This window comes from Toxorhynchites rutilus, chromosome 3 (genome assembly GCF_029784135.1).
Source record: "Toxorhynchites rutilus septentrionalis strain SRP chromosome 3, ASM2978413v1, whole genome shotgun sequence".
Lineage (NCBI taxonomy): Eukaryota > Metazoa > Arthropoda > Insecta > Diptera > Culicidae > Toxorhynchites > Toxorhynchites rutilus.
In genome coordinates, this window is record NC_073746.1 from 67,047,865 (window position 1) to 67,074,846 (window position 26,982).

A 26,982-nucleotide genomic window follows, 5' to 3' on the forward strand; every position below is an offset into this window, starting at 1 on the left:
TCAGCGAGATCAACTGTTTATACTCTAGGCAAATAAAGGGTGTGTCACATCAAATTGCATCACGGAAAAAACGCTGTAGAAATTTAATTTTTAGGAATTATATCTTCAGCTTTCGCTTATAATCAGATAAGAGTGTATAGATCACGTTGGCCATGCTTCACTGTCAATTTTTCGTAAATTTGGAAAAATGTCGTCGAACGAAAAAGAGCGTCGTGAATTAATCCTGTGCACTCATTTCGAGAATCCGGAGTTGTCACATCGGGACATCGGTAAGATGCTGGGAATCGTCCAATCCACGGTCAGCAGAGTACTAAAACGATACTTCGAGATCCTAACCATCGACCGGAAGGTGAAGAACGGCAAAAATGGATGCTCTGTCAGTGAAAAAGATCACAAGCGCGTAGTTAAGCAGTTTAGACTTGATCCGAGAAGTTCGGTCCGGGATGTCGCCAATAAGCTGAATTTGTCAAGTTCATTCGTCCAGCGGACCAAGCAGCGGGAGGTCCTGCGTACATACAAGGTTCAGAAGGCTCCTAACCGCGACGAAAGGCAAAACATGGTGGGGAAGACGCGAGCCCGGAAGCTGTACACCGAAATGCTGACGAAGCCGCATTGCCTGGTAATGGACGACGGAACCTACGTCAAAGCGGACTTTCGTCAGCTGCCGGGCCTGTTGTTCTTCTCCGCAGAGGACAAATTCAGCGTTCCGGAGGAGATTCGCAAGCAGAAACTATCCAAGTTTGCCAAAAAGTACATGGTGTGGCAAGCGATCTGCTCTTGCGGAAAGCGGAGCGCCCCCTTCGTGATGACCGGCACGGTAAACGGGCAGGTTTACCTTAAGGAGTGCCTACAGAAGCGCTTACTATCACTATTGAAGCAGCACGAGGGCCCGACCATCTTCTGGCCGGATCTCGCTTCGTGCCACTATTCAAAGGACGTGTTGGAATGGTACGAAGCCAACGGGGTCACCTTCGTGCCAAAGGAAATGAACCCGCCCAACGCGCCGGAGCTTCGCCCAATAGAGAAATATTGGGCGATTATGAAGCAGGCCCTCCGGAAGAACCCAAAAGTTGTCAAATCGGAGGCGGACTTCAAGAGAAAATGGATTTCTGTTCAAAAAAACTACAACCTGACGTTGTACAGAACCTTATGGACGGGGTAAAGAGGAAGGTGCGAGCATACGGGCTTGGGCTCGAAGTATGAATAAAAAGAAAATGCCAAAAGTTGTTTAATAGTTTTTATTTTACTGTCTAAAATTTTCAAAAGGATCGGTCTACTGGGCGAATTTCTACAGCGTTTTTTCCGTGATGCAATTTGATGTGACACACCCTTTATTCCCCTTTGCTCTTCTTCTATTCCTTTGTTCACGGAGACTTTACATCCTACGATTTCCCCTTCGTTGCTCGTCTATAAGTGGCTCGTTATTGACAGCTCTGTTCGGGAAAGCACACAAATGGACAGAACAAATATATGCGGAAATGGGAATGCTTCCAATTTTCATCCATTCAAACCATATACAGATTATGGGATTGTAATGTATAGCATATCAAACAAATCTTAGGGAGTTTATGATTCGTTTGGTATGTAAATCGCCAAAATCCGTACGCGACAAAAATAGTTATTAACGTTAACTTTATTTCATGAAAACGTTACCTGTTTTCTGATTTGGCACCCCTAATGAAAGACGTAGTTCTACGTCAAAAATCCTTGACCGATCAGGAATTGAACCCAATACCTATTTGTAGCCTTGAATTTACAAAGGAATTCCTAAACATTGGAGCAGCCTTGAGCTCCGCTCATTAAAATGGGCTCATTCTCCTTGGCTTGATCAGCACCAGGAAAAAAAACAGCTACAAATATTCTTAAAAATGTTCTGCCTTCCCCATTTATTGTTCTCATAGTTTCTTCTACCATCCCAACACATATTCTTGCCACTTTCCAAATGATCTTCAAATACACTAGCGTTGAACATTGAAACAATTTAAAATATTTCTGCTCTCCATGTAGCGTAGCGAATTCAGGTTCCAAAACAATTGATCTCGGGGGCAAAATATACTCCAAAAAGTAAAAGAGGTTACGTCATAGAAGCTTTGAAGGCAGCCAGTATTCTGCAAATAGTATGATTTTTGTCACAGTTATACCGGAATCTTTTTCAGCTGTAGTATTTCTTTAAAAAATCTCTAACGCCTCTGTACCATTCAAAATATTTGTTGCATAGAAGCATCTGTACTCAAGCATCAAATTACTCATTTGTTTGATGATTGTTATACACACTCTTACTAAACTTTGACTGCATCTGATATTGAAAGTTTTGAGCTGCCCTATGCTGTTACGATCAAATGAATTCAAGATTGTGATCATCGTATCGTTGCTTTGTCGATTTAAATGTTTGTTTTTGTTGTTCTAATATATTCAGAAAAAAAATCTTTCGACAGTTGCCGAGTAGTGATGCATACTAGGAATATTAAAATTCGAACGAACTGTCATTTCTGTTGAGGCAAAGATTTTTGTCCAGCAGAGATTTATTTACGGAGCAATTTCATATATAGGCACAAAATGAATACCAATCATAAAAACCTGAAAACGCTTCCAACCCTTCTTTGATGCTTGTTTAGTTGGGAATGTCTTTAGGATTTAACATTGCAGCAACCTTGAGGGTTACATCATTGAAATCAAATCTCTTTTACCAACTCCACGTATTATTTATTTATCACCCCAGAAAATATGTACCTATTTGTACTTTTGTCCAAAAATCTGTAATCTGTACCGTACAGAATCTATAGCGAGAAAAACCGAAAAATCGGTACCTTTCAGATAAATCTGTACATGTGGCAATACTTGGTCCATAGTCGCATTGAATGAGTTGTTGCTTCAAAATACAAAATAAGATAATGAAATAGAACAGAAAACAAGCTTTTCAAAAACTACGGGTTTCATCCAGCTCAGCGTAATGTATCCATAATGTCTTCGAAAATCGAAATCGAAAGGATGAGAAACTTGGGAACATCTACGTTAGATGATCCGAAGGAATCTGGCCGGCCGCGTTCAATGCGAACAGAGCGGGCTTTGAGCTCATGGAGTCTCAGAAGCATCTAGGGAAAAAATACGGCACAAGGGAGCGATTCTTTATCCTCAGCGATCTCCATAGGAGAGTGTGTATTATCAAATGAAGCGTTATTTTATCATGTGGTTTTTCCATAATACACAAAACGGCAGAATGTTTAGAGGAAAGTGTAACCCACGGTTATGCGAAAATCCCGTTCATAACTGGTGCTGAGAAAACATAAATGGTCTTCCTGTTCACCAGATTCGATTCCTGGACGACTATTTGTTTATTTAGTGAGGTCATACTTACTACCGCAGGTAAACGAGTGTCGTGTATCTAGATTTGCTCATTGTTAAATTTCCATTCAATTGATACAATTACTAGTGAATTCTAAATTACTAATGTGTAATAAATTCAGTTAGAATATGTATAAGAATATTTTGGACTCGGTGTTCATTAAACAAAATTGAACTTTGAAATCTCAAATTTCTATTGTAACATATATTAATAGAAGCTATAAATGATTTATTCTTACTGTCTTTTTATCTGAAATGATCAATTCTCTTCATGAAAATTGCGAGAGCATGAACTGTATAATAATATATATTCCATGTACTAGAAAAAATTTTGTTATTAAATTACTGTTATTTTTAGTGGTTCATAGCTCCTCGCTCCTGGAACATACAAAAACAAATCGGCTAATGTTTCGAATGAATTGATGAACTACTGTTGTTGATCAGTAATAAACATTGCATCCACCTGAGACTGTTTCATTGTCACATATGATGTTAATACTATTTGAAGCTACGTGGTAGTTAATCAGGCTGAAAAACAAATGGATACATTTCAGCGGGGGCATCGAGAATTGTTACCGATTCCCCGCGCCGCGCAACACATGCGTGATAGCGGATACTGCGCTCCCTTCGCTAACGCTCCATCCAGCCAACATTAGCATTAGCAGAGAGCCCCAGCGCCAACCAACTCGAGGGTGAGCGGAAAATCAGCGCTGATTCCGCGTGTTGCGATTTTTCCACATCTCTCGCGATTCAAGTTGGATTAGTTGGTGGCCGATAACAGCGGCTGCTCACCTGGGGAACTTGTTTGTGGTATCCGCGTGGTGCTCTGCTTTTTTGGTTGTTTTTTTTTTTGGCTTTCGTTTCGGAGAGTAAGGTGAATCTTTTAGGTGGACGAGTTGTGCGGCTTCTTCCTGCTGCTCACCGGCAGAGCGGGTTGAGACCGAGCCATGTTGTGGGCTGATATGTTTTTTTTTTGTTGTTGTCGCGAGAGCAATTTCGCACACCGGTTGAGAGAAAAAGAGAGAAGCCTTCGCGGAGCGCGCAACCCCGAGTGGAGTTGTCCGGCTGCCACCCCAGAATGGAACGAAAGTGAATTTTGTAGTATAAAAGCGCCAAGTTACTACCAATCAGCATCCAGTTCATTGTCTGGGATCGATGCGAACAATCTTAAGTGGAATCGCAATGAAGTTCTTTGTGAGTAGAATTTTTGGGCTTTTCACTACTGTTCTCGACTGCGAATGTGTTTGCTGTGTTTGGTGGTTATATATTTGAGACCATGAAAAGGACATTTCATCGATAGTTTAAAGTGATCGAGAATTTAGTGAAGGACTAACAAGTGTTTCCGTAGTTCGGGTGTTGTTAATAATCGTGTTCTTTTACCCTCTGCAGATCTGCCTGTCAGCGCTTTTGTTGGTTTCAGCCTACGCAGCTGAAACGAAGCAAAAGAAAACCGATGCCAAAGTACCGTTGGCCAAGAAGTTGGACAAACGTGCCCTTCTTGACCTCGGAGCCGGCTATGGAGACATTGGATACCTCGGTGGATCCAGCAGCCTGGGAGGAGTATACAGCTCTGCCCTTGGTGGTTCCAGCCTTGGTGGAATCAGTAGCTTAGGCAATGATTTGGGAGTTGGTATTGGATCCGGAATTGGTTCCGGAATCGGTATTGGATCCGGAATTGGTTCCGGAATCGGTATTGGATCCGGAATCGGTATTGGATCCGGAATCGGCATTGGATCCGGAATTGGATCCGGAATCGCATACGGAGCTGGCGCTGGCATTGGATCCGGAATTGGTCTGGGATCCGGAATCGGTATTGGATCTGGAGCTGGTTATGCTAGCGGTGCCGGTTATCTGCTCGGAGGAGCTACTCAAGTTACCAAGCATGTTACCTTAGTCAAGGGTGTCCCAGTGCCAGTCACCGTCAACCGACAGGTCCCAGTTACCGTTGAGAAGCGCGTCCCATACCCAGTCCATGTTCAAGTTCCACAGCCCTACGAAGTTGTGAAGCATGTACCAGTCAAGGTCCAGGAATACGTCAAGGTCCCAGTGTCCGTGCCACAGCCCTACACCGTTGAGAAGAGAGTGCCATACCCAGTGCATGTTCCAGTCGACCGCCCATATGCCGTTCACGTGAATGTTCCACAGCCCTATACCGTTGAGAAGAGAGTTCCATACCCAGTGCATGTTCCAGTTCCACAACCCTACGAGGTCACCAAGCAGGTTCCAGTCCCAGTTCGCGTTCCAGTCTCTGTCCCAGTGCCATACACCGTTGAGAAGCGAGTTCCAGTCCAGGTTAAGGTACCAGTCGACCGCCCATACCCAGTCCATGTCCCAGCTCCTTACCCAGTTGAAGTTCCCCGCCCATACCCAGTCACTGTAACCAAGCAGGTCCCATACCAGGTCCGCGTTCCAGTTGATCGTCCAGTTCCAGTCCATGTGGACCGACCAGTTCCATACCAGGTTCAGGTTCCAGTCCCACAGCCCTACGTTGTCGAGAAGCGAGTAAGTATTGCTCTTCATCGCAAATGATCGTGAAACTACTAGAAACAAATTTCTACAACAATTATTTTCTCCAACAGGTCCCATACACCGTCACCAAGCAAGTCCCAATTCCACAGCCCGTCCACATTGACCGTCCATACCCAGTGCACGTTGACCGACCAGTCCCAGTTGAGCGTCACATCCCAGTCCCAGTCAGCACTGGTGTTACTGTCACCGGACATGGGCTAGGATCCTCCATCGGTCTTGGGGGCTCTTCGATCGGACTTGGAGGTTCTTCCTTCGGACTCGGAGGCTCGTCCCTTGGTCTCGGAGGTGCTTCCCTGGACAGTGGATCCATCGGTCTCGGAGGTGCCTCTCTGGGCTCGTCTCTCGGAGGTGTCTCTCTGGGTTCGTCTTTCGGAGGTGCCTCGCTGGGTAGCTCCAGCCTCGGCGGCTTCGGTGGTAGCCTCGGCCTCCGCCACTAAAGAACATCCGGTGTACCCGAAATCTGCCAGTAAATTGCCACCACTCTATCGAACATAGCGAAAAGATATGAAACCAAGACCATGTTTGCACCACAATCGCAAAGCAACAAAGCAATTATATCTAATTTGTATTTCTAAGTAAAAGACCTCTTTTGTTCTTTATCTTCTCCATTGTGAAGATTTGAATAGTTACCGTGCAGTTTTCGAGTATGTTCAATGGAACTTCAACTGACTGTGAAACCAATAGTTACACTTTTTTCTCAATATCAGACATACGCGGATTGCGAGTAACTTACAAGAACAAAGCGTATCCGTTCCGTAGAAGTGTCTCGAGAAGATATGACGCCATTCAATATCTGACTTCTTGTAACTTATTCCTAATATGTACAACCAAAATGTGATCATTAATATATCCATAACAAAAAATCCGAAGTAAAATGACGAAGAGAAAAAAGCTTTGACTAAGTGAGCGAGAAAAAGGACGAAACCAAGCAACAAGGCGCTGCAAGGATTCATTATTGTATGTTTTATGTAAATAAGAGGAACGAATAAACAATACCAATTAAAAACAAAGTTCTTTCGAATGTTGCTAACCACCAAAGAAAATGTTTCCGTCATTGAAACGATGGTTTGTTCCGAGCCACCAAACGATATCTTCCCACAGCAATTACACAGGTGACATCACTTTGCCCTGCGACCAGCGATCAGCTTTGTCAAACGATTGAGGGGGTGTGTTCCAAGAGGTGCAGCCCATGAGACTCTTGCATAATAAATGCGGTAACATTGCGGTTCACTTGCATGTGATTTGCCTTCTTGTGTTTGTAACCAAACACCGATCGACCCTTCTGTGTGAAGTTCTGCTTTTGTTCTTGTCTGTGAATCGAAAACGCTCGTTGGACTGAACGAGAAGGCCCCATTGCCACTCATTACTGATATGCTTAGCATACACACCATAATCGCAACCGTAAGATTCAATTGTAATCAACAGCCAGGCCGCCACCAATATGGGACTTTATTTTGTTTTGTTATTTAGTTTTTCTGCTCGTGGCGTTGCTTCAATTGCCTAGCAGGAAACACCCAAAGGTCACGCCGTGCACACGTCGTACCCTTTTTCATGTTTCTGTATGTACCATTGTGATAGTGTAAACTGTGTAAACGTAAGAACCAAGAATGGGAACCTCGAGGTCTCCGTGAATGAGTGTCTACTGTGTTCATTCATTGAACATTACATTCCCACGACCAGTAATAGCGAGCTGGCGGCGCAAAAAAGTGCAAAATAGATAGCATTTGCAAGTGCAGGCGGCGCCCCTTCTAAGGGGTGTCGGTGTCATGAGGTGATCTTTTTGGGCGGTGGCGGAAAATTTCAGTGAGAAGGTCGATTGTATGCAATAGAATAGCCCCATTGACGCGGCAATCGTAAGCGATGAGAGACACGAGCGCCTCGGTTCGGAGTTGGAAACTTTAGTCATCGTTGTTAGAGTAGAGTGATCATGAAGGGAATACGCTGGTAGGTAACCCGTTGTCCAAAATGACGACGAAATGTTGATGGTTCGGCAGAAATCAAACAAGGTCTTACGCTCGGATTCTCAAAATAAATCCAACTTTCCTCGCCAGTGACAATTCGATGAACGACATCCTTTATTTCTTTATTGAAAAGCGGCTTTCTACACAGTTCATGTGGAATCATTTCTCCAATCTTTTGAATCTTTCCTACGTCCTTCGAATGTATGGAGATGGCTTTTCGGGCCACAATCAATTGATCTGTGTTTGTTGCGTTGGAGTATCTTCGTCATGTGCAATTCCAAATGAAATCGTCCAAAAAATGCAGATTTTAAAAACATGTACTTTTGATTCGAATGAAAGTTTGTATTCCGTTTGGGTTGGAGGAAATATGAGTTTTCCACAGCAATTGGGATTTTTTTTGACTCAAGCGTAACTTTTGAAAAGGGCGTATCGATTTTGGTAGGAGAAATCTTTGATAATTTATATCTAAAAAACTATGAGTCGTCCCGAAATAGTGTCTTAGAAAGAGTTATAGAGTATTGATGTCTAAACATGAAAAAAATATACACTGAGAAAAAAATAGTACTCTTTTTTTTATTTACAAAAAAAACTTTAATTTGCAATATCCAAAATACATATTTTTTAATTTTTTTTTTATTTTTTCATATAAAAATTAAATTTAAAAAATGAATCCAAGATGATATTTTTGACGAACTTTGTGGAACTTCGAATTTTTATGAATTTCCGAAATTTATGAATTCGAATTTTTGTATGTTAACAATCGTTTTTAACCACAAATTATGATTTTTGATGTGATTTAAACAAAAAAAGCTCATTATAAATCTCCTTCAAAATGTAGCCATACTCGAGATATTTTAAAAAATATTTTTAATTTATTGTCTTTTTTATAGTAAATATTCCCTTTTAATATGTTTGTCGTGTTATACCGTCATGGTCATGAAATTTTATGAATTTGCTTATAGTTTCCAACAAATTTTCCAAATACATCATTATGGTAAAAATATATGTTTAGGAGTTACGTTGAAAAACATTTGAAGACATGTGGGTTAACACAAAACGTAGCGATATCAAAAAATCTTTTTTTATCTTAATACAAACTTTTAACATATCACATATCATAAACACAATCAAAACACGAACAGTAGAATTGAAATCCCAACAACAAATACCTTGTTGATTCAACCGGACGTTATGGGTACAAATATAATTAACTTGTTTACGTTATGCCTAGATTATACCTGAAGTCAGGTATATCTAAGCTACCTCTGTACAGGTATATAAAGTCAGGTACCTTTAGGGTACCTCTATAATGTATATAAAGTTACTCATATTGAAACATCGTTCATCAGTCGAACAATTTTCCTTACAGAGTAAATAACAGTATACCCCAATGGACTACAAAAATTTTTTTTCGTGTTGTAGACCGTTTCCGAAAAACGGTAAGAAATGTTCATCTGAAAAACGTTTCTTAACCGTGTCAATGATTGAGAAACTTAAGTCAATGGGATGCAATATCCCATCTTTAAAAATTTGCGGATCATGCCGTTTATCTGTATACTGATGAAATTATCAATCAGCTCAAAGAGAATTTTGACCACACAGAGTCAACGAGATCAGAAAAAGTTAGAGTTTTAACAGTTTTGCCTAAGTCTTGGTCCGTGCAAAAAAAAAAAAACGGAACAAGAATTTGGCGTTAATAAATATATGGCAATTCAAGCCAAAAAACTGGCAAATGAAAAAGGTGTATTGTCTACACCACATAGCAAATATGGACCAAGTTTAAGTGAAGATGTTAAAAATCATGTCTCGGAATTTTATAATGACGACGATATCAGTCGATCATTACCTTGAGAAAGAGACTATGTTTCTGTGGCCAAAGATGGGAAGCGTCAAAAGGTTATTAATAACATCATTACGGGAAACTTTCAACAGATTTAAGGAACTTAATCCAAATTGTAAAATGCGATTTAGCTCTTTTACATCAATGCGTCCGAAGCATTGCAAATTGCTAAGTAGTTCAGGAAATCATAACGTTTGTGTTTGTACATTCCATGAAAATGTAAATCTTATGCTTCATAGTCTCAAAAAGGGGGGTCTCCGTAGCCACATTGGTTGCGCGTTCGCTCAGTAAGCGATCGATCGTGAGTTCAAAACTCAGGGCCCTCATTGACCATCTTTGTGTTGTTACAGAATAGCTACGTCCACGCAACAATCATCAGCGATGGAGATCGATCCACGGTCGAAATAAGATCGATTCATCCATACAACTGCTCTGCTCTGCAAGACACATCGGCCTGCTGTTCTAAAAATAACTCAACAATGATCAATCAACTGTCTCCGCTGTCCGGTGGTCCAACTGGATAATGGAAGAACAGAAAGAATACTCTTACGCCTAAATGGCTACTGTGTGAATGTACCATATGTAATGGTATAGAAGAAATACTGGCGAATGACAACTACTGTGTAATGTGCTAATTATAGATATGATAACCATGTGATATGTACACGATTAAAATTCGGCTCTGTTACATCTAAAATGCTAATGAGCCTTAAATAAATAAATGGGATAAAAAAAATAAATAGTCTCAAAAAATATTCCTTGACCATGGAATGCAAAGAATATATGGAAAAAATATTATTTAAGATATCAAATAGATCAAAATACTATTACCTTCGTGAATGTAAAAAATGCCCAACAATGGACGAGTTTGGAAACTGGTTTCTAGATGAGCTTCAGGAACGCAATTTAATTGAAATCACTTATGCACAATGGATTTCTACTGATCGATGCGACATAGAAACTCTTGTAAAACCGGTGGAAGAATTTGTATCGTATTTTTGCAAGAAAATAGAAAAATTACTTACTCATGATTACATTAAAACACAACAGTCCACATTTCTTAACAAACTTAAGAGCTAAATTGCAAGAAAATGAGGTTGTTGTGATTTGCGATTTTTCCGAAAATTATTCATTTGTGCTTCAAGATGAAGTTCAAAGTCATCGCTGGATCAATGATCAAGCAACAATCCATCCATTCGTTGTTTATTATAGAGATGAAAAAGGACACAATAGCTGTGCAAGTATTTATTTCTAAATTGGTAACATTTTTGAAACAACAAATGCTGGTAAAAAGAATAAAATTGGTGCTGGTGCTGCATCCCAGTATAAAAATAGGAAAAATTTTGCGAGTTTATGTCAGTTTAAATCGAAATACAACATTGACGCTGAATGGCATTTTTTTGCAACATCACACGGCAAAGGACCTTGTGATGCAATTGGTGGTACATTAAAACGGATGGCAACAAGAGCTAGTTTGGCAAGGCAGCATGAACATCCGATTACAAGTGCAAAAACGTTATTTGACTGGTTATTTGAGCAAACGAAAAGAAGACTATCTTACAAAATTGTCATTTTCATATATGTCACAAGAAGAATATGTGTGGAAGAGTTGAGTAGCATGTATGATAACACCAAACAAATTCCAGGTACCCAAAAGTATCATTCGTTTGTACCTGTATCAGAGAATGAAGTAGCAGCAAAGTTGTACTCTAACGACAATGCAGCAAGTTATCATAATGTGTATAGAAATATAAGAAAATAATAAAAAAAATTATATACAACAAAATTGTTGATAAAAAATAAATGCTAAAAATTCTAGTATTATTATTAGTATCTCTTAAACTCCGATAAATATAGGAATTATTTGACCAAATTGTAGAGAATTATATATTATATATTATCCTTTTATAAATGTTGTGTTCTGTTGGCATTTCATTAATTTTTTCAAACATGTTAAAAGTTTTTTTTAAGATAAAAAAAAACATTTTTTAATATCGCTACGTTTTATATTAACCCACATGTATTCAAATATCGATTTTCAACGTAACTCCTAAACATATATTTTTACCTTGATGATGTATTTGGAAAAGTTGCTGGAAATCATAAGCAAATTCATAAAATTTCATGAACATGATGATATAACACGACAAATATATTAAAAGGGAATATTTACTATAAAAAAGACAATAAATTAGAAACATCTTCCAAAATATCTCGAGAATGGCTGCATTTAGAAGGAGATTTATAATGAGCTTTTTGGTTTTAAATCACATCAGGAATCATAATTTGTGGCTAAAAATGATTGTTAACATACAAAATTTCGAAGTTTCGAAAATTCATAAAAATTCGATGCTCCACAAAGTTCGTCAAAAATAGTTTTACCATCTAGGACCCATTTTTTAAATTTTTCACATGACTTATATTTTATATGAAAAAATTTAAAAAAATTTAAAATATGTATTTTGGATATTGCAAATTAAAGTTTTTTTTTGTAAATAAAAAAAAAGTGCTAATTTTTATTCTCAGTGTATATTTTTTTCATGTTTAGACATCAATACTCTATAACTCTCTCTAAGACACTATTTCGGTATGACTCAGAGTTTTTGAGATATAAATTATCAAAGATTTCTCCTAAAATCGATACGCCCTTTTCAAAAGTTCGCTTGAGTCAAAAATTCCCAATTGCTGGGGAAAACTCATATTTCCTTCAACCCAAACGGAATACAAACTTTCATTCGATTTTCATTTCAAACTGCTTGCGAATCGCTACTCGCAAGGGTTTCCGAAGATATGGAAGGAATTTTTCATCTCTTACATTATTATTTGTTTAACCTTCTCAGTCAATTTATGATCGAGCACGTATTCATCATAAATTTCGACAAATATTCGATGCCATATAGCTGGAGAATAAAAGTTCGTGGTCAACTAAAATTTCTAGGCAAAAAGATCAGCATGTTTAATGCTATTCAAAACAATGCTGCTATGTGAAATTGGTTTTGTTCCGAGTTTTGCTAGGTCTCGAAAAGGAAGTGGCGTCATTAACAATACGTCAGTTAAAGTAATCAATTAACAAATTCTTATTCCGTTTTGTTAGGTCTATTTATGATAACTTAAATTGATATTAGCCCAATATTAAATTTAGCCCAACATCGTGAATCTATGTTCACGACAATACTGGTCATAGCCAATAACCTGTTGAGAGAAAGAATAACTGTATGAAATCAAAATTATTCGAATATCACAAGCGTGATTTCTATGCAAGACATTATCTCAGGTTTCATCAATTGGAAAATCGAAACATGAACACTACGTTGAATGTATGAGAATACGAAGCAGTAATCAAAACAACAATATCCAACCATTTTAAGACATTTGATTATTGTTAAAAGTTGTTCATAACGACTGCTATACCTAAATGTCTCAGAATATTCACATAATCACAAAATTGCCGGAAACACTTTTTTTTCTAAAAAGGACTACGTCTAACAGGGTGGTATGGGGTGTAAATGAATATCTAAAAACTGAACATGATCGAGAAAAATGTTAACATTAGTTGACTGGAAATATATCTACGCATCTATCACCATAAAGATAACAATTAAAAAAAAAAGTTGATGGGTCTGAGCCTATGGGCACGGACGGAATCTTGACATAGGATTGTGATTGTGTGTAGTAATTGCATTTAAATTGAGTTTTTCATTGTTCAAAATCTGTATTTTTTTCTCTTCTGATACATCAAATGGATGTCCTGGAAAAATCGTTTCATGTATGTACTTGTATCCTCTAAACGGGTTAGATGACATAACGTGGTAGAATTCGAAACCGCATTCTGTTCAAAAATGAACACAAAAAAACCATTAAAGCCATTAATACCCTTTTCTTCTGTTTAATCAATCATACATAAGAAGACAAAGAGTCATCATGTATCATTGTTAAGCACAAGTCTAAATAGTTAAGACCTATATAAAGACTGAGTCAAATCAATCAATGACTACAAAAATATATTATAAATAAAAATAGCATTATCTCCTTCGTTACCACGTTGTCCGGAACGGAAGTCGCGATCTTACAGGGCTATAAAGTTATTACAAACAATAACTTTATAGCCCTGTAAGATCGCGACTACTCAAGCTATCATAATCTGATTTACGTGGGTATACCCTTTCGATCTTCTAAATCAGCAGCCATTTAAATTCATGTATTGCATTTTTACATAACCAAATAACATACTCGATATTATGACATCCTGGACCACAATTACACAAATTGTTAGTAGTGAGACCTACACGATAAAAACATGAATTGAGCACAAATTGATTGGACAACATACAATCTATATAAATAAAAATGTAAGGCAAAATTTGTTGGAAGGCGGAAAACCCGAAGAAGGGATGGTCCGATTTTAGCCTCCTTTATTTTGTTGTATTCGTCTCTTCCCGTAGATCAATATAGTGGAGAGAAAAATCGGTAAATTTTCGGAAAATCCTGAAGGAAGGTCGGAAAATTTGGAAAATTGAATTCCCACAAAAATTACATCATAATAGGCGTTGTTAGTCCATTCGATGTTTGCACTATCGAAATTGATCTTTGTTCGTAAGTGGAAATGAATTTTCAGGCGAATAATTCTATACATTTCCATATCTTATATCTATATAAATACAAATATAAGACAAAATCTGTTGGTAAGCGCAAAACCCGAGGAAGGAATGGTTCAATTTGAGTCATCTATATTTCGTTGTATTCGTCTCTTCCCGTAGATCAATATAGTGGAGAGGAAAATCGGAAAATTGAATTCCCATATGTTCTATAATTAGCTAAGCGTTGTTAGTTCATGTGATGTTGGCGCTAACGAAATTGATATTTTCGAAAGTGGAAAAGGATTTTCAGACGGAATAACGCATTCCTATATATTCATCTATATAAACAAAACGGAAGGCCAAATGTGTTGGTGTGCCCTACACCCGAGGAAGGAATGGTCCGATTTGAGCTGTCTTTATTTTATAATATTCTCTGTATCAAACAAGTATTCCATGCAACGGAGAAACATGTTATTTCCAAATGCTTGAAGAATCTTGAACGAGAATTGTGTCTGAAAATAATTTTATATTTTAAGGACGAATTTTTGTAGAAGTACTAGACAATTTATAGTAAAAGGAAATTGTAAAGGGTCAAAGGGTAATCAATCAATGAAGAGTTCAGTGATTGGACTCACTTACGTTCACTTAGTAAGAAAACGTGGATGTTTGAAAGTATTTAAATCAAAAAATATATGTTGGGTGGGACGAAGTTCGTCGGGTCAGCTAGTATAATATAAAATTAATGCCTATTATCGGTAAATGGAGAATAATTCATTTTACGCATCAACTCACATTATGAGCTAACACCCGAATTTAGGCAAAAAGATTGGAAGCGAGTTGATAGTGCAATCGAAAGAAAGCATACCCAATTAAATCGTCAAATTGTTAACTTTTTTATACTATGTTCACTGTTCATGTTTCTTGCAAAAAAAATTGTATGATATATAACACAACATATGTTGCAATAACCATTTTGAGTAATATGCGTTTGAAAACTCTTAATAAATCGTTACATTTTTCGTAGAGTGACCCCCCTATATAGAAATCAAAGACATAGTCCTATGGCAATTCCCAAATTGACTTTTTGTTGCTTTGTACATCGTTTGGGCCACTCAAGGTGGAATCAGAATGCCGCGTTGTGCGTTGCTTCTCATCAGCTGTCATTGCTTGCGATTTGTACTAAAACATTCGCCCGACGCAGTCTGTTGATTTGCAGTCACAATCTAGCATTCGCGTCACCACTTTTCACGTAAAAAAAAACAAAATAAAATTTGTATGAAAATCTTGTTCTGGTTGTGTCCACGGATCAGTGCAATGTTTTTAAAAAGAACACATTGACATATCCGCGCTGGCGGCATTGAGCTTCGTTTACTAGTTTAGGGGAGCGTGAAAGAATAGCTGATTTTCAGTCGGAATGAAAACGTTTTCAGAATTAAAATTATTAATGAAAATTAGATTTTCCATATCAAACTTGTATTCTATTTAAATGAAAAACATTTTTGTTTGCAGGTGGTGAAAAAGTCTCATACGAAAATTGTTTATGAAGACAACTGAAGACAATTGTTTAGCCATATGGTTGAATGAAAGTCAGAAACACGTGTTTCAAGTAATCAAACATGATGTGAAAATTTTCATTTAAATTTTAGAATTTAAAAACCGGCTTCGTGTCTTTTAATCTGATAGAGATTACACTAACGAGTTTGGGACCCAATTATGGCCCTAATTTGAAGTTGCCACCGGACGTCGACACATGCCACTGTCACCGCGAATTCGGCGCAAGCAGTTTAGAACAAATGTTAGCGTTTAGTACAACGATGCTAATGACGCAACGCAATATTGTGTTCGATTAAATGGAAACACACATATTGAAAATCAAGTGTCAAAGCACAATTGTCGCAACGCGACGCATAGCGCGGCATTCTGGTCCCACCTTCAATGCGAGTAAAGGGTGTGTCACATCAAATGCTTCTTCTTCTTTTTGGCTTTAAGAGGGTTTAAACTTTTCAGTTCATTCGCCTCTAAGTTCACATCAAATTGCATCACGGAAAAAACGCTGTAGAAATTCGCCGAGTAGACCGATCCTTTCGAAAATTTTAGACAGTAAAATAAAAACTATTAAACAACTTTTGACTTTTGACTTTGTAGTTTTTTTTTAACAGAAATCCATCTCCTCCGATTTGACAACTTTTGGGTTCTTCCGGAGGGCCTGCTTCATAATCGCCCAATATTTCTCTATTGGGCGAAGCTCCGGCGCGTTGGGCGGGTTCATTTCCTTTGGCACGAAGGTGACCCCGTTGGCTTCGTACCATTCCAACACGTCTTTTGAATAGTGGGACGAAGCGAGATCCGGCCAGAAGATGGTCGCACTATTGAAGATGCTGCTTCAATAGTGATAGTAAGCGCTTCTGTAGGCACTCCTTAAGGTAAACCTGCCCGTTTACCGTGCCGGTCATCACGAAGGGGGCGCTCCGCTCCGCTCCGCAAGAGCAGATCGCTTGCCACACCATGTACTTTTTGGCAAACTTGGATAGTTTCTGCTTGCGAATCTCCTCCGGAACGCTGAATTTGTCCTCTGCGGAGAAGAACAACAGGCCCGGCAGCTGACGAAAGTCCGCTTTGACGTAGGTTTCGTCGTCCATTACCAGGCAATGCGGCTTCGTCAGCATTTCGGTGTACAGCTTCCGGGCTCGCGTCTTCCCCACCATGTTTTGCCTTTCGTCGCGGTTAGGAGCCTTCTGAACCTTGTATGTACGCAGGCCCTCCCGCTGCTTGGTCCGCTGGACGAATGAACTTGACAAATTCAGCTTATTGGCGACATCCCGGACCGAACTTCTCGGATCACGTCTAAACTGCTTAACTACGCGCTTGTGATCTTTTTCACTGACGGAGCATCCATTTTTGCCGTTCTTCACCTTCCGGTCGATGGTTAGGTTCTCGAAGTATCGTTTTAGTACTCTGCTGACTGTGGATTGGACGATTCCCAGCTTCTTACCGATGTCCCGATGTGACAACTCCGGATTCTCGAAATGAGTGCACAGGATTAATTCACGATGCTCTTTTTCGTTCGACGACATTTTTCCAAATTTACGAAAAATTGACAGTGAAGCATGGCCAACGTGATCTATACACTCTTATCTGATTATAAGCGAAAGCTGAAGATATAATTCCTAAAAATTAAATTTCTACAGCGTTTGCAATGATGCAATTTGATGTGACACACCCTTTATTCATTCATGGATCCAGGTCAGGGCCAAAGATATGTTTGTTCTAAAGAGTTAATTTTATTTCTATAATGTCTGTTTGCACCCAAGAATATCGCAACAGTTATTTCATCGTCAATCCTGACACGACGTTGCTTAGTCTGGATGCCATGGGAAAAATCGAAAACCTCTGAATCATTTCGAAATATATAGTACTCAAAAAAAGGGCTCATTCCTATATTATTATAGCAAATTAAATTATAAATTTATTAAGATCAATTAAATCGAATTCGATTAAACAACACACCTTTCCTTAGCGAAATTCAGCTACGAATATTTATCTGTCAAAGAACTCAATAACAATTTGACTTTTATAATTAAATTTCTATAAAAAGTAGATTTCTAGAACAACAGTTAGTTTTTAGCCGGATGGGAAAAAGTACCTTTTTTCGACGGGATATATTTTACTTGTGGCGTTTTGTAGACGATAATTTGTAAGTTTCACTGTTCGATATCTTGAAAGTCCCTACCCGCAACACCCCCTTTACGTTTGGATTTTTATCAGCTGAAATGGAAAAGTGGTAGAACAAGATGGCAAAAACAGTTACCAGTTAATGTGCTGAAAATGATGGATGATATTACAGCAAAAGTTTGAAAATACATCCGAACAGCTGACGATTTTTTTTTTGATGTATTTCTCCTTTCAAGTTCATTTAAAAATCTACAAAATGACATCCTTCCCTTTTCTATACGTTGTTTCTATGCTGAGAAATGTCCTACTTTATGCGACCAAATCAGAACTGAAACAGGCTTTAACCCTTTATAAGGCCATGACAACCACTCAGAAAAAAATAGTTTTTTCGCTACGCTTGGAATATTGTTTGAATATTTTCCTCAATCAATGTTTTTTGATATGTTTTTAACTGAAACGTTCTATTTAGGATCAACTGTGTAAAATCATGTAGTTTTTCCAATCAAATAAATGGTGTATTTAATGAAAAATTCAAATTTTCAATTTTTTCTTTGTAAGTCTATATGAAAAAAAAAAAATGTTTTGCACTTGTTTTGATTTTTTCATAGCCAAAGACGCAATAAAGTGTGCTTACAAGGCAGTGGCAAACAGTGACTCTGGGCCTAACGGGCAATGGAAATTATATGGCCATCACTTTTTTCAACTGTTTCAAAAGTTTATTTTTCATCGAAGGTAAATATGTGTTCTTCCTTATGTAAGAATTATGTTCTCTAAATTGTAGTTGATTTGTTGCCTAGTTTCCACGGCCTTGTAAAGGGTTAGCAGCGTTTTTCGATGACGTTCTGTGAATGATTTGGATTACAAAATCAAACGCTGCATGATTATAAGAAAAGCAAACAGAAGAGAAATTGTGTCGTTATTGAAAGATTGAGAAGAGTCTAAGAGATAATTCTTTTGGACAACAATAAGCGAATGCAAGTACGCATTCAGTAACAAACCGTATACGTTCATAATGAACGTTGTGTATATAACTATTGTGCATCTTATAAACCCCATTGATTTCCCCTGGATCGACCGTATGCGTATACCTCGATATTGGCGAATGGAAAGCCCCAAACAAACATAATTTGTCTTACGGTAATACAATCAATTGGGATCTGCATTGGTTGGTTGATAATCACATTCAACTGTTGCTGACTGTTCGTACAATCCACCACCTAATGAACATTATTTTAATTAGCCTCAGAGTATCCAAAGTCACACTCAACTTATCCAACGATCTAAAGCAATGGGTCTGTTTGAGCACCGCCATGAAATATCGTACAAACCTTGGAGTCAGTCCCGCACGGAAGTATAATTTCGCGTTTGCATCTCACGCACTGGACCGGAATGGATCTCGTGACCAGAGGGCAATAGTTGTTCCATTTTTTTTGCTGTTACACCATCGGTATGCAAAGATGGTAAAACATCATAACAAGATGCTGGCTCTAAGTTTTCAAGTTGTATTTGACACTTTATTAACATAAACGAAAACGTGATATGACTTCCTTGTGCAACGGAGGGATTGTTACGACAAGTGAATGAAAACATAAAATCTAATGACAGTTCGTTAGAATTTCTCAACAATCGTATCGAATTATTCCTTGGCTTAACCTCACCTCTTATATGAATGTACCAAAAGAGAACTTATCTGGGAAAGACTCGCTGGATTGAGAGTGCATTCCAATGAAACAAAAAAAAACTCTGAACACGAAACACAGAACAAAAAAAAATATTGGGTTGGGGAAAAAGAAATGTCGTATATTGTCAATATATGGCAACACTTGAACATATCTTGTGTTGTACTTATTGCATCGGGTCATACTATACGGCTATTTAAAGACGACAATCTGTGCTACAAGTGTCGTTTTGACAGTGTTGTGATTGTCCTTTTCAGTCTCAAGTTATAGCGCGTAAAAGATGGAGTCCACCAAGCAAGAAATTCGCCATATTTGACGTTTTTATTACCTGCGATGTAAAACTGCAACGAAAGCGGCAAAAAAATCGTGTAGTTTTAGGACCCGATACTGTAACGATTCGCATAGCACAGCGTTGGTTTGATCGATTTCGTTCTGGTGTAGTGGCTGTCGAAGATACACCTCGTACTGGTAGGCCAATCGTCGTGGAAACCGATAAAATCGTTGGAATCATCCAAGTAGACCTACATGTGAGCACTCGCTCGATTGGCCAGGAACTGGGTATAGCCCATAAAACCGTTTGGAACCATTTGCAGAAGATTGGATTCCAAAAAAAACTGGACCTTAGACCGAATCAACGCCTGCGATGCACTGCCGAAACGGAACGGACTCGACCCATTTTTGAAGAAGATGGTGACTGGTGATGAAAAGTGGATCACGTACGACAACCTAAAGCGAAAAAAAACGTGATCGAAGCGCGGTGAGCCGGCCCAAACCATCGCCAAGCCCGGATTGACGGCCAGGAAGTTTTTGCTGTGTGTTTGGTGGGATTGGAAGGGAATCATCCACTATGAGCTGCTCAACTATGGCCAGACCCTCAACTCGGTTCTCTACTGTGAGCAGCTTGACCGTTTGAAGCAGGCGATTGACCAGAAGCGGCCAGAAATGATCAATAGGAACGGTGTTGTTTCCCACCAGGACAACGCTCGACCTCACACATCTTTGATGAGCCGCCAGAGGCTACGATGGGATGTCCTATTGCACCCACCGTATAGTCCAGACCTGGCTCCAAGTGATTATTATCTCTTCTGGTCCATGCAAAACGCTCTTGGTGATACTAAGTTGGCCTCAAAAGAGGCTTGCGAAAACTGGCTGTCTGAGTTCTGAGTTTTCAAATAAGGAAGAGGGGGGAAGGGGTGGTTTTAAGGGGGGATAATGAAGTTGCCTTCAACAAGTTTTATTCTAATAATTTTAAGTATGTTAAATAAAGCGTCAAATTTCGATCAGAAATACGACATTTCTTTTTCCCCAACCATAGTATCTGTGGAATAGAACTGAGGAATCTTCGCATCTGAGAGCGCTGATTTTTTTAGGAAAACCTTCGTTTCTATTTTTTTTTCTTTCAATATGTTTTTTATTCATAAATATTGTAGTGAGAACGACACTCCGAAATCATTGTTATTGAGAGCATCGGACCAATGACTCTGAATAAAAAGTCTTTAGTCTAACAAAAATATCCTTTCTCTTCGGGTGCTCCCAGTAATGAATTATTTGTTTATTGGGTTAGAACTCATACATTATTCGTTCGTTAACACAGATTGAAACAGGGAAAGAGGGTCTCAGAAACAGGGCTCTCAACAAAGGGATATATGATTTAATATTCTGTGTGATATCCTTTAAACTTTTTTTTCCAATCGTTGCAAAATGATTATCAATATCTCAAATATGCGTACAAAGTATAAATAACAAATAGTAATAACTTTCTAATGACGAAAGAGAACATTGGGCTTAACCACTGTTCCATAAAAAAAGACCATCAAAACAAAACTATGCGTCTTGCTAATTTATCGCAACAAGAAATTTAAAAAAATAGAGAAAAACTAGTTTTCGAAAAACAAATCTCTTCCTCACGATGTTAACATTCTACTCGAACCGGATTCCCATTCAAAATCCAAAAATAAATTCCAGCTTTGCCATTTGACTTTTCGGGGCTGACACCACAATCAAATCTCTAGTAAGAGCTCATAACACTTTTTTCGGAAACCAGAACAATATATTCTCGAGCGGATAGCTCCCAAACTCGTTCTGTTATCTAATCTGCCAAAAGTCACCGCCTAACATGGAGTGTAATGGAGATGAAAATCTGCGTGTTTCATGACGTGGGAGATGAAAAGGTTAATCTGATTTTGACTGGAACAAAATATGTCGTTCTAGCGTGGAATGCTCGAGATTGGTACGATGCTTTGAAAAAAAGACATCTGAAACTGTTTCGGAAAATCTGATGCATGATATTTCAATAACATTGTTATCAGACAAATAATTTATGAGACTACGAGGCTATATTCCTATTGACGGACACCTAGGTCTCTTTTTATAATAAAAGGCAGAAACTTTGCGTCCCTTTAGAAGACGGACACTTGACGGGAAAGATGATAGCTAACTGAAAATTCAAGTTTATGTACTCGCTAGGTTTTAGAGGTCTTCAAATACGCCTTAACAATGATCAAACAAAAAGGCTAGACTGTAATCACCTAGAAGGGCTTGTAATTTTTCTTATTTTTTCATGTCTAAAATAGTTTCCGGCATTCGGAATAACAGATTCGGATGACGTTTTAAAACCCGTTCTGCTGATTCGTCCATGATCTCTGGTTACTCGTGCAAACGTAGTTAGTGGGCATCTGTTAGTAATGTATTTTTTTTTTTTTTTTTTTTTTATTATAGTGACTTTCAACACATTTCGGCTGGTTCGTCACTTTTACTTCCATTTTTGGAAGAATGTCGGGAGTGAGAATTGAACTCGTGATCTCTGCGTGAGAGGTATGGATGTTACCACTACGCCAGATCGCCTCCCAGTAATGTATTTTATTTTCATCAATATTTATGGAGTAAAAATGGGAAAACTTCACCGTTGATTCTATAAACTGGAGCAGAAGTGGTTCTATCATCACTAACGAAATCGAAAAATACCCCAAAAAACTACTCGATAACAATGAGAACCTTATTTTCTGCTGACGAAAATTTACATCGAGCTGCTCTCTGTAGATTACTTTTTTGTTTTGCATTAATAATTTTAACAGAAAGCCAGCTAGGTGTACACAGTTCGTACATCATGGCAAGTTTCTACATCATTAAAATTAAAAAAATATATATAAGGGTGTCCGTCTTTCCCGACGTTCCCCTACTAAGCCCATCCCTTTGGATCGAATAGACAAAAAAATAAATAAAAAAACTTAGAGGGACAGAGTGCGGAATAGGAAGTTTTCAGTGATCTTTGACATGCTATACTGCCGTTCTACGCATAGTTGTCCCATGTTCCAAAATCAGCAACTGAGAAAACCACAATCAAAGTTTTCCTTTATTTTCGCTTTATTTAACATACTTAAAATTATCCAATTTAAGTCAAGTATGCGCCGTTTTGTTCGCAAACTTGTTGCCATTTAGAAGGCAACGTCATTATTTCTTTATTTCTTTATTTATTTCTTTATTCATCTGACTTTTTACTGTCTTAATGAAATATTAAATATGTGATGGGGAAAAGCCAGACAAGGGAAGGCATAAAAACCCCACATCTTTTACATGACTTACAAACAATATATATATAAACAAACAGTACATTTTGAACACAACATATAAGCCACTTAAAGTAAAAAAAAAACTAACAGTGAGCATCAACTGTAGTCAAGTCATAAAAAAAACAAAATAACTGAGTGGAAACTGAGCCCTTGTCCATGGCAGTCCTCGTTGTCAGTGGTATCTATTCAGTTCCTGGAGTCGGTGGTTAAATGCAGACGCAGTAGAGACAAAATCAAAATAGACGAATAATTCATTGAAGCTAGCGGACATGGAGCGCACTGGGTCATGTAGTCCGTATAGAGTGTTCCGGGCTCAAGCAGCAGGAAATTCCGTTGGCGAAGCAATCGTTCAGGGGCGTAAATGTTGAGTTGCCCTAGCAATTTAGGTGCGTCAATTTCACCGTTTAAAATTTTTGCGATAAACATAGCTTGAGCAATGCTCCTTCTCTGCTGTAATGTCTGCAATCCCAGTAATCTGCATCGATCTTCGTATCGGGGAAGGTTCATAGGATCCCGCCACGGAAGACGACGAAGGGCATGTCTGACAAATTTCCGTTGGATTGATTCGATCCTAGCAGTCCACGTTGATTGATATGGGCACCATTCCTGAGAGTTAGATTCCAAAATCGATCTCACCAAAGTGCAGTATAGAGATCGGAGGCAAAGCGGGTCATTAAATTAAATTATACAAACGCACCCCCCCCCCCCCCCCCTTATAAACCACCCCCTTCCCACTTTCCTTATTTGCAAAAAACTCAGACAGCCAATTTTCGCAAGCTTTTGAGGCTAGCTTAGTGTCACCAAGAGCGTTTTGCATGAACCGAAAGAGATGATAATCACTTGGAGCCAGATCCGGACTATACGGTGGGTTCAATAGGACATCCCATCCGAGCTCCCGTAGCTTCTGGCGGGTCATCAAAGATGTGTGAGGCCGAGCGTTGTCCTGGTGGAAAACAACACCATTCCTTTTGATCATTTATGGCCACTTCTGGTCAATCGTCTGCTTCAAACGGCTCATAGTACAGAACCGAGTTGAGGATCTGGCCATAGTTGAGCAGCTCATAGTGGATGATTCCCTTCCAATCCCACCAAACACACAGCAAAACCTTCCTGGCCGTCAATCCGGGCTTGGCGATGGTTTGGGCCGGCTCACCGTGCTTCCATCCCCACTTTCCATCACCAGTCACCATCTTCTTCAAAACTGGGGCGAGTTCGCTCCGTTTCAGCAGTGCATCGCAAGCGTTGATTCGGTCTCAAAGATTTTTTTGCGTCAACTCGTATGACACCCATACATCCATTTTTTTTTTTGGAATCCAATCTTCTGCAAATGGTTCCAAACGGTTTTATGGTCTATACCCAGTTCCTGGCCAATCGAGCGAGTGCTCACATGTAGATCTACTTGGATGATTCCAACGATTTTATCGGTTTCCACGACGATTGGCCTACCAGTACGAGGTGTATCTTCGACAGCCACTACACCAGAACGAAATCGATCAAACCAACGCTGTGCTATGCGAATCGTTACAGTATCGGGTCCTAAAACTACACGATTTTTTTGCCGCCTTCGTTGCAGTTTTACATCGCAGGTAATAAAAACGTCAAATATGGCGAATTTCTTGCTTGGTGGACTCCATCTTTTACGCGCTATAACTTGAGACTGAAAAGGACAATCACAACACTGTCAAAACGACACTTGTAGCACAGATTGTCGTCTTTAAATAGCCGTATAGTATGACCCGATGCAATAAGTACAACATAAGATATGTTCAAGTGTTGCCATATACTGACGATATACGACTTTTCTTTTTCCGCAACCCAATATTTGGTTACCAGAAGCTTTAAGCATTTCAGTTTAGCAATACACCGGGTTTTTATGAGCAGTAAATTACTGTCTAATGAAATGTGAAAAGTTCCCCTCACTTGAATCAATCAAGCTTGATTATAAGTATAAAAATTCATAGTGAGACAGCCATGCCTAGAATATCAACATGGGACAATTGAACTTTATGTTGTTTTTTGAAATACTGGGAACAAACAATAAGTTTTTTGATGTTCTCCGAAAGATTATGCATGAAAACAACGTTTTATGAAGAAGGGAGCGATCTGAAACACCTTTGCAGAATATAAATCTCATTGTTATTAGGCGTTCACTAACTAGGTATACACGTGTTCTGTTATACTTTTTTTTTATTTTTGACGTAGAACTACGTCTTTCATTAAGGGTGTCAAATCAGAAAACAGGTCACGTTTTTATGAAATAAAGTTAACGTTAATAACTATTTTTGCCGCGAACGGATTTTGACGATTTACATACTAGACGAATCGGAAATTCCGTAAGATTTGTTTAATATGCCATACATTAGAATCCCCTGGTTACTAAATTGTTGAAATTCATGAAAACTTTAAGTGTTTCTATTTTCCCATACATTTGTTCTGTCCATTTGAGTGCTTTCCCGAACAGAGCTATCAATAACGAGCAACTTATCGACGACCAACGGAGGGGAAATCGTAGGATTATAGTCTCCGTGAACAAAGGAAAAGAAGAAGAATGAAGGGGAATACTTGCCCAAAGTATAAACAGCGAGATCCAGCTGAGGCAAACATTCATTCGGCATCAGACTGTTGAGTAATCCAGTTCACTTTGCTTTCGCTGCGCTTCGATCTAAGATTGGACCCCACCAGTGGTAATCCAACTTGGAAATCGTCGTTTGATTTTTCTGTTCGTTTTTCATGTTATTCGTATCGTGTGTTCTTCTTTCCGCGTCATAAATTGGACGCTTCGCGTAGTGTGCGATGAGCAAGAAGAAGAGGAAGGCAGGCTCGAGCCCTGCAAAAAACGAACGCATTGCCAAGGGCAATAAAATTTCGAAGTAAGCGTCATCTAATGATGCACGCGGTGTTGGTGTAGTGAAAAGCGCTCGCACTGAACCGAGCCTTCGCGAATGTGACACCGCACCGAACAACAGCGAAGTAGGCGATTTCGACGCGTCGGTCGAAAATGTAAACGCCCAGGCAGCAACCAAAATCAAGCTCCCCCCGCTGGTGGTGAAGGCGGTCGCTCTTGACAAACTCATCAGCGAATTCGCATCGATAGGTGTTACAGCAGAGTACAAGCTGTGTGGCATAATTCAGTCTTTTTCCAAGCAGTTAACATTGTTTATTTTCCGTCTTCATAAGGGCTTCGTTGGTGCCTTTGAGAATGCATCAATGCATTAAACTGACGTTATGGCGAAGCAGACGCTAAGGTTGTGCACCAAAAAATTATTTGGGACTACCAAGCATCTTGAATGTCTTACTGGAATGTTATAAGTTATTTGGGTTCGCGTGCCAGTCGCAAAACTGCCTTCAACTAGGATTGCATTTGCGCTACTATTGATCTTAATGAAGCATTGCTACTGTTTTCGAGGTTGTTATTAACAAAAAGAGTTTATTTCTCTTGTTTAGTCATCAAGAAAGTAAATGTTCTGGAATTTTGTATGTGATTAGGTTTTGCTTGCCAGTAGCAAAACTTCTTCCACTAAGGGTACGGCTGCGCTTCTCTCGAGCATGAGAAAGTAATGCAACTCTTTTCGAGGCCAGTAATATTAACAGAAGCGTTTCTTTTGAGAATAGCGCAAAATGATGAGAAATGTTTATATTGCTAGTAGTTTCAAGCCACCAATGTATGGCTCTGTATGCATGCTATGGTGAACGCTTGTTTGGCGCTTGGATTACGCTTAGTTTGTACGAACGATATCTAGAGGTGCGATTGCTTTGAGGCAATACTAAATAACATGTAGCATGATATTTGATACTTGCAAGTGTTGTCATTGT

The 26,982-nt window shown here is 38.9% G+C and overlaps 2 protein-coding genes across 3 annotated transcripts in view; one reads left to right on the plus strand and one right to left on the minus strand.

The window, feature by feature from the left end:
* The window catches only part of LOC129779399 (angiotensin-converting enzyme), a 338,274-nt gene that overhangs the window by 113,084 nt on the left and 198,208 nt on the right, over positions 1–26,982 (minus strand). The gene's annotated exons all lie outside the window — the stretch shown is intronic.
* LOC129779403 (uncharacterized) lies at positions 4,381–6,864 on the plus strand. The gene is made up of 3 exons (XM_055786851.1): positions 4,381–4,536; positions 4,732–5,844; positions 5,922–6,864. The coding sequence occupies exons 1-3, from the start codon at positions 4,498–4,500 to the stop codon at positions 6,306–6,308; spliced, it is 1,539 nt and encodes a 512-aa protein (XP_055642826.1). The 5' UTR covers positions 4,381–4,497; the 3' UTR covers positions 6,309–6,864.

Excerpts from the sequence above, each read along its gene's own strand:
- LOC129779403 (XM_055786851.1), top strand. The coding sequence starts at position 4,498 with ATGCGAACAATCTTAAGTGGAATCGCAATGAAGTTCTTT. Across the intron at positions 4,537-4,731 it reads GAATCGCAATGAAGTTCTTT|ATCTGCCTGTCAGCGCTTTT; the intron begins GTGAGTAGAATT and ends TACCCTCTGCAG. Across the intron at positions 5,845-5,921 it reads CCTACGTTGTCGAGAAGCGA|GTCCCATACACCGTCACCAA; the intron begins GTAAGTATTGCT and ends TTTCTCCAACAG.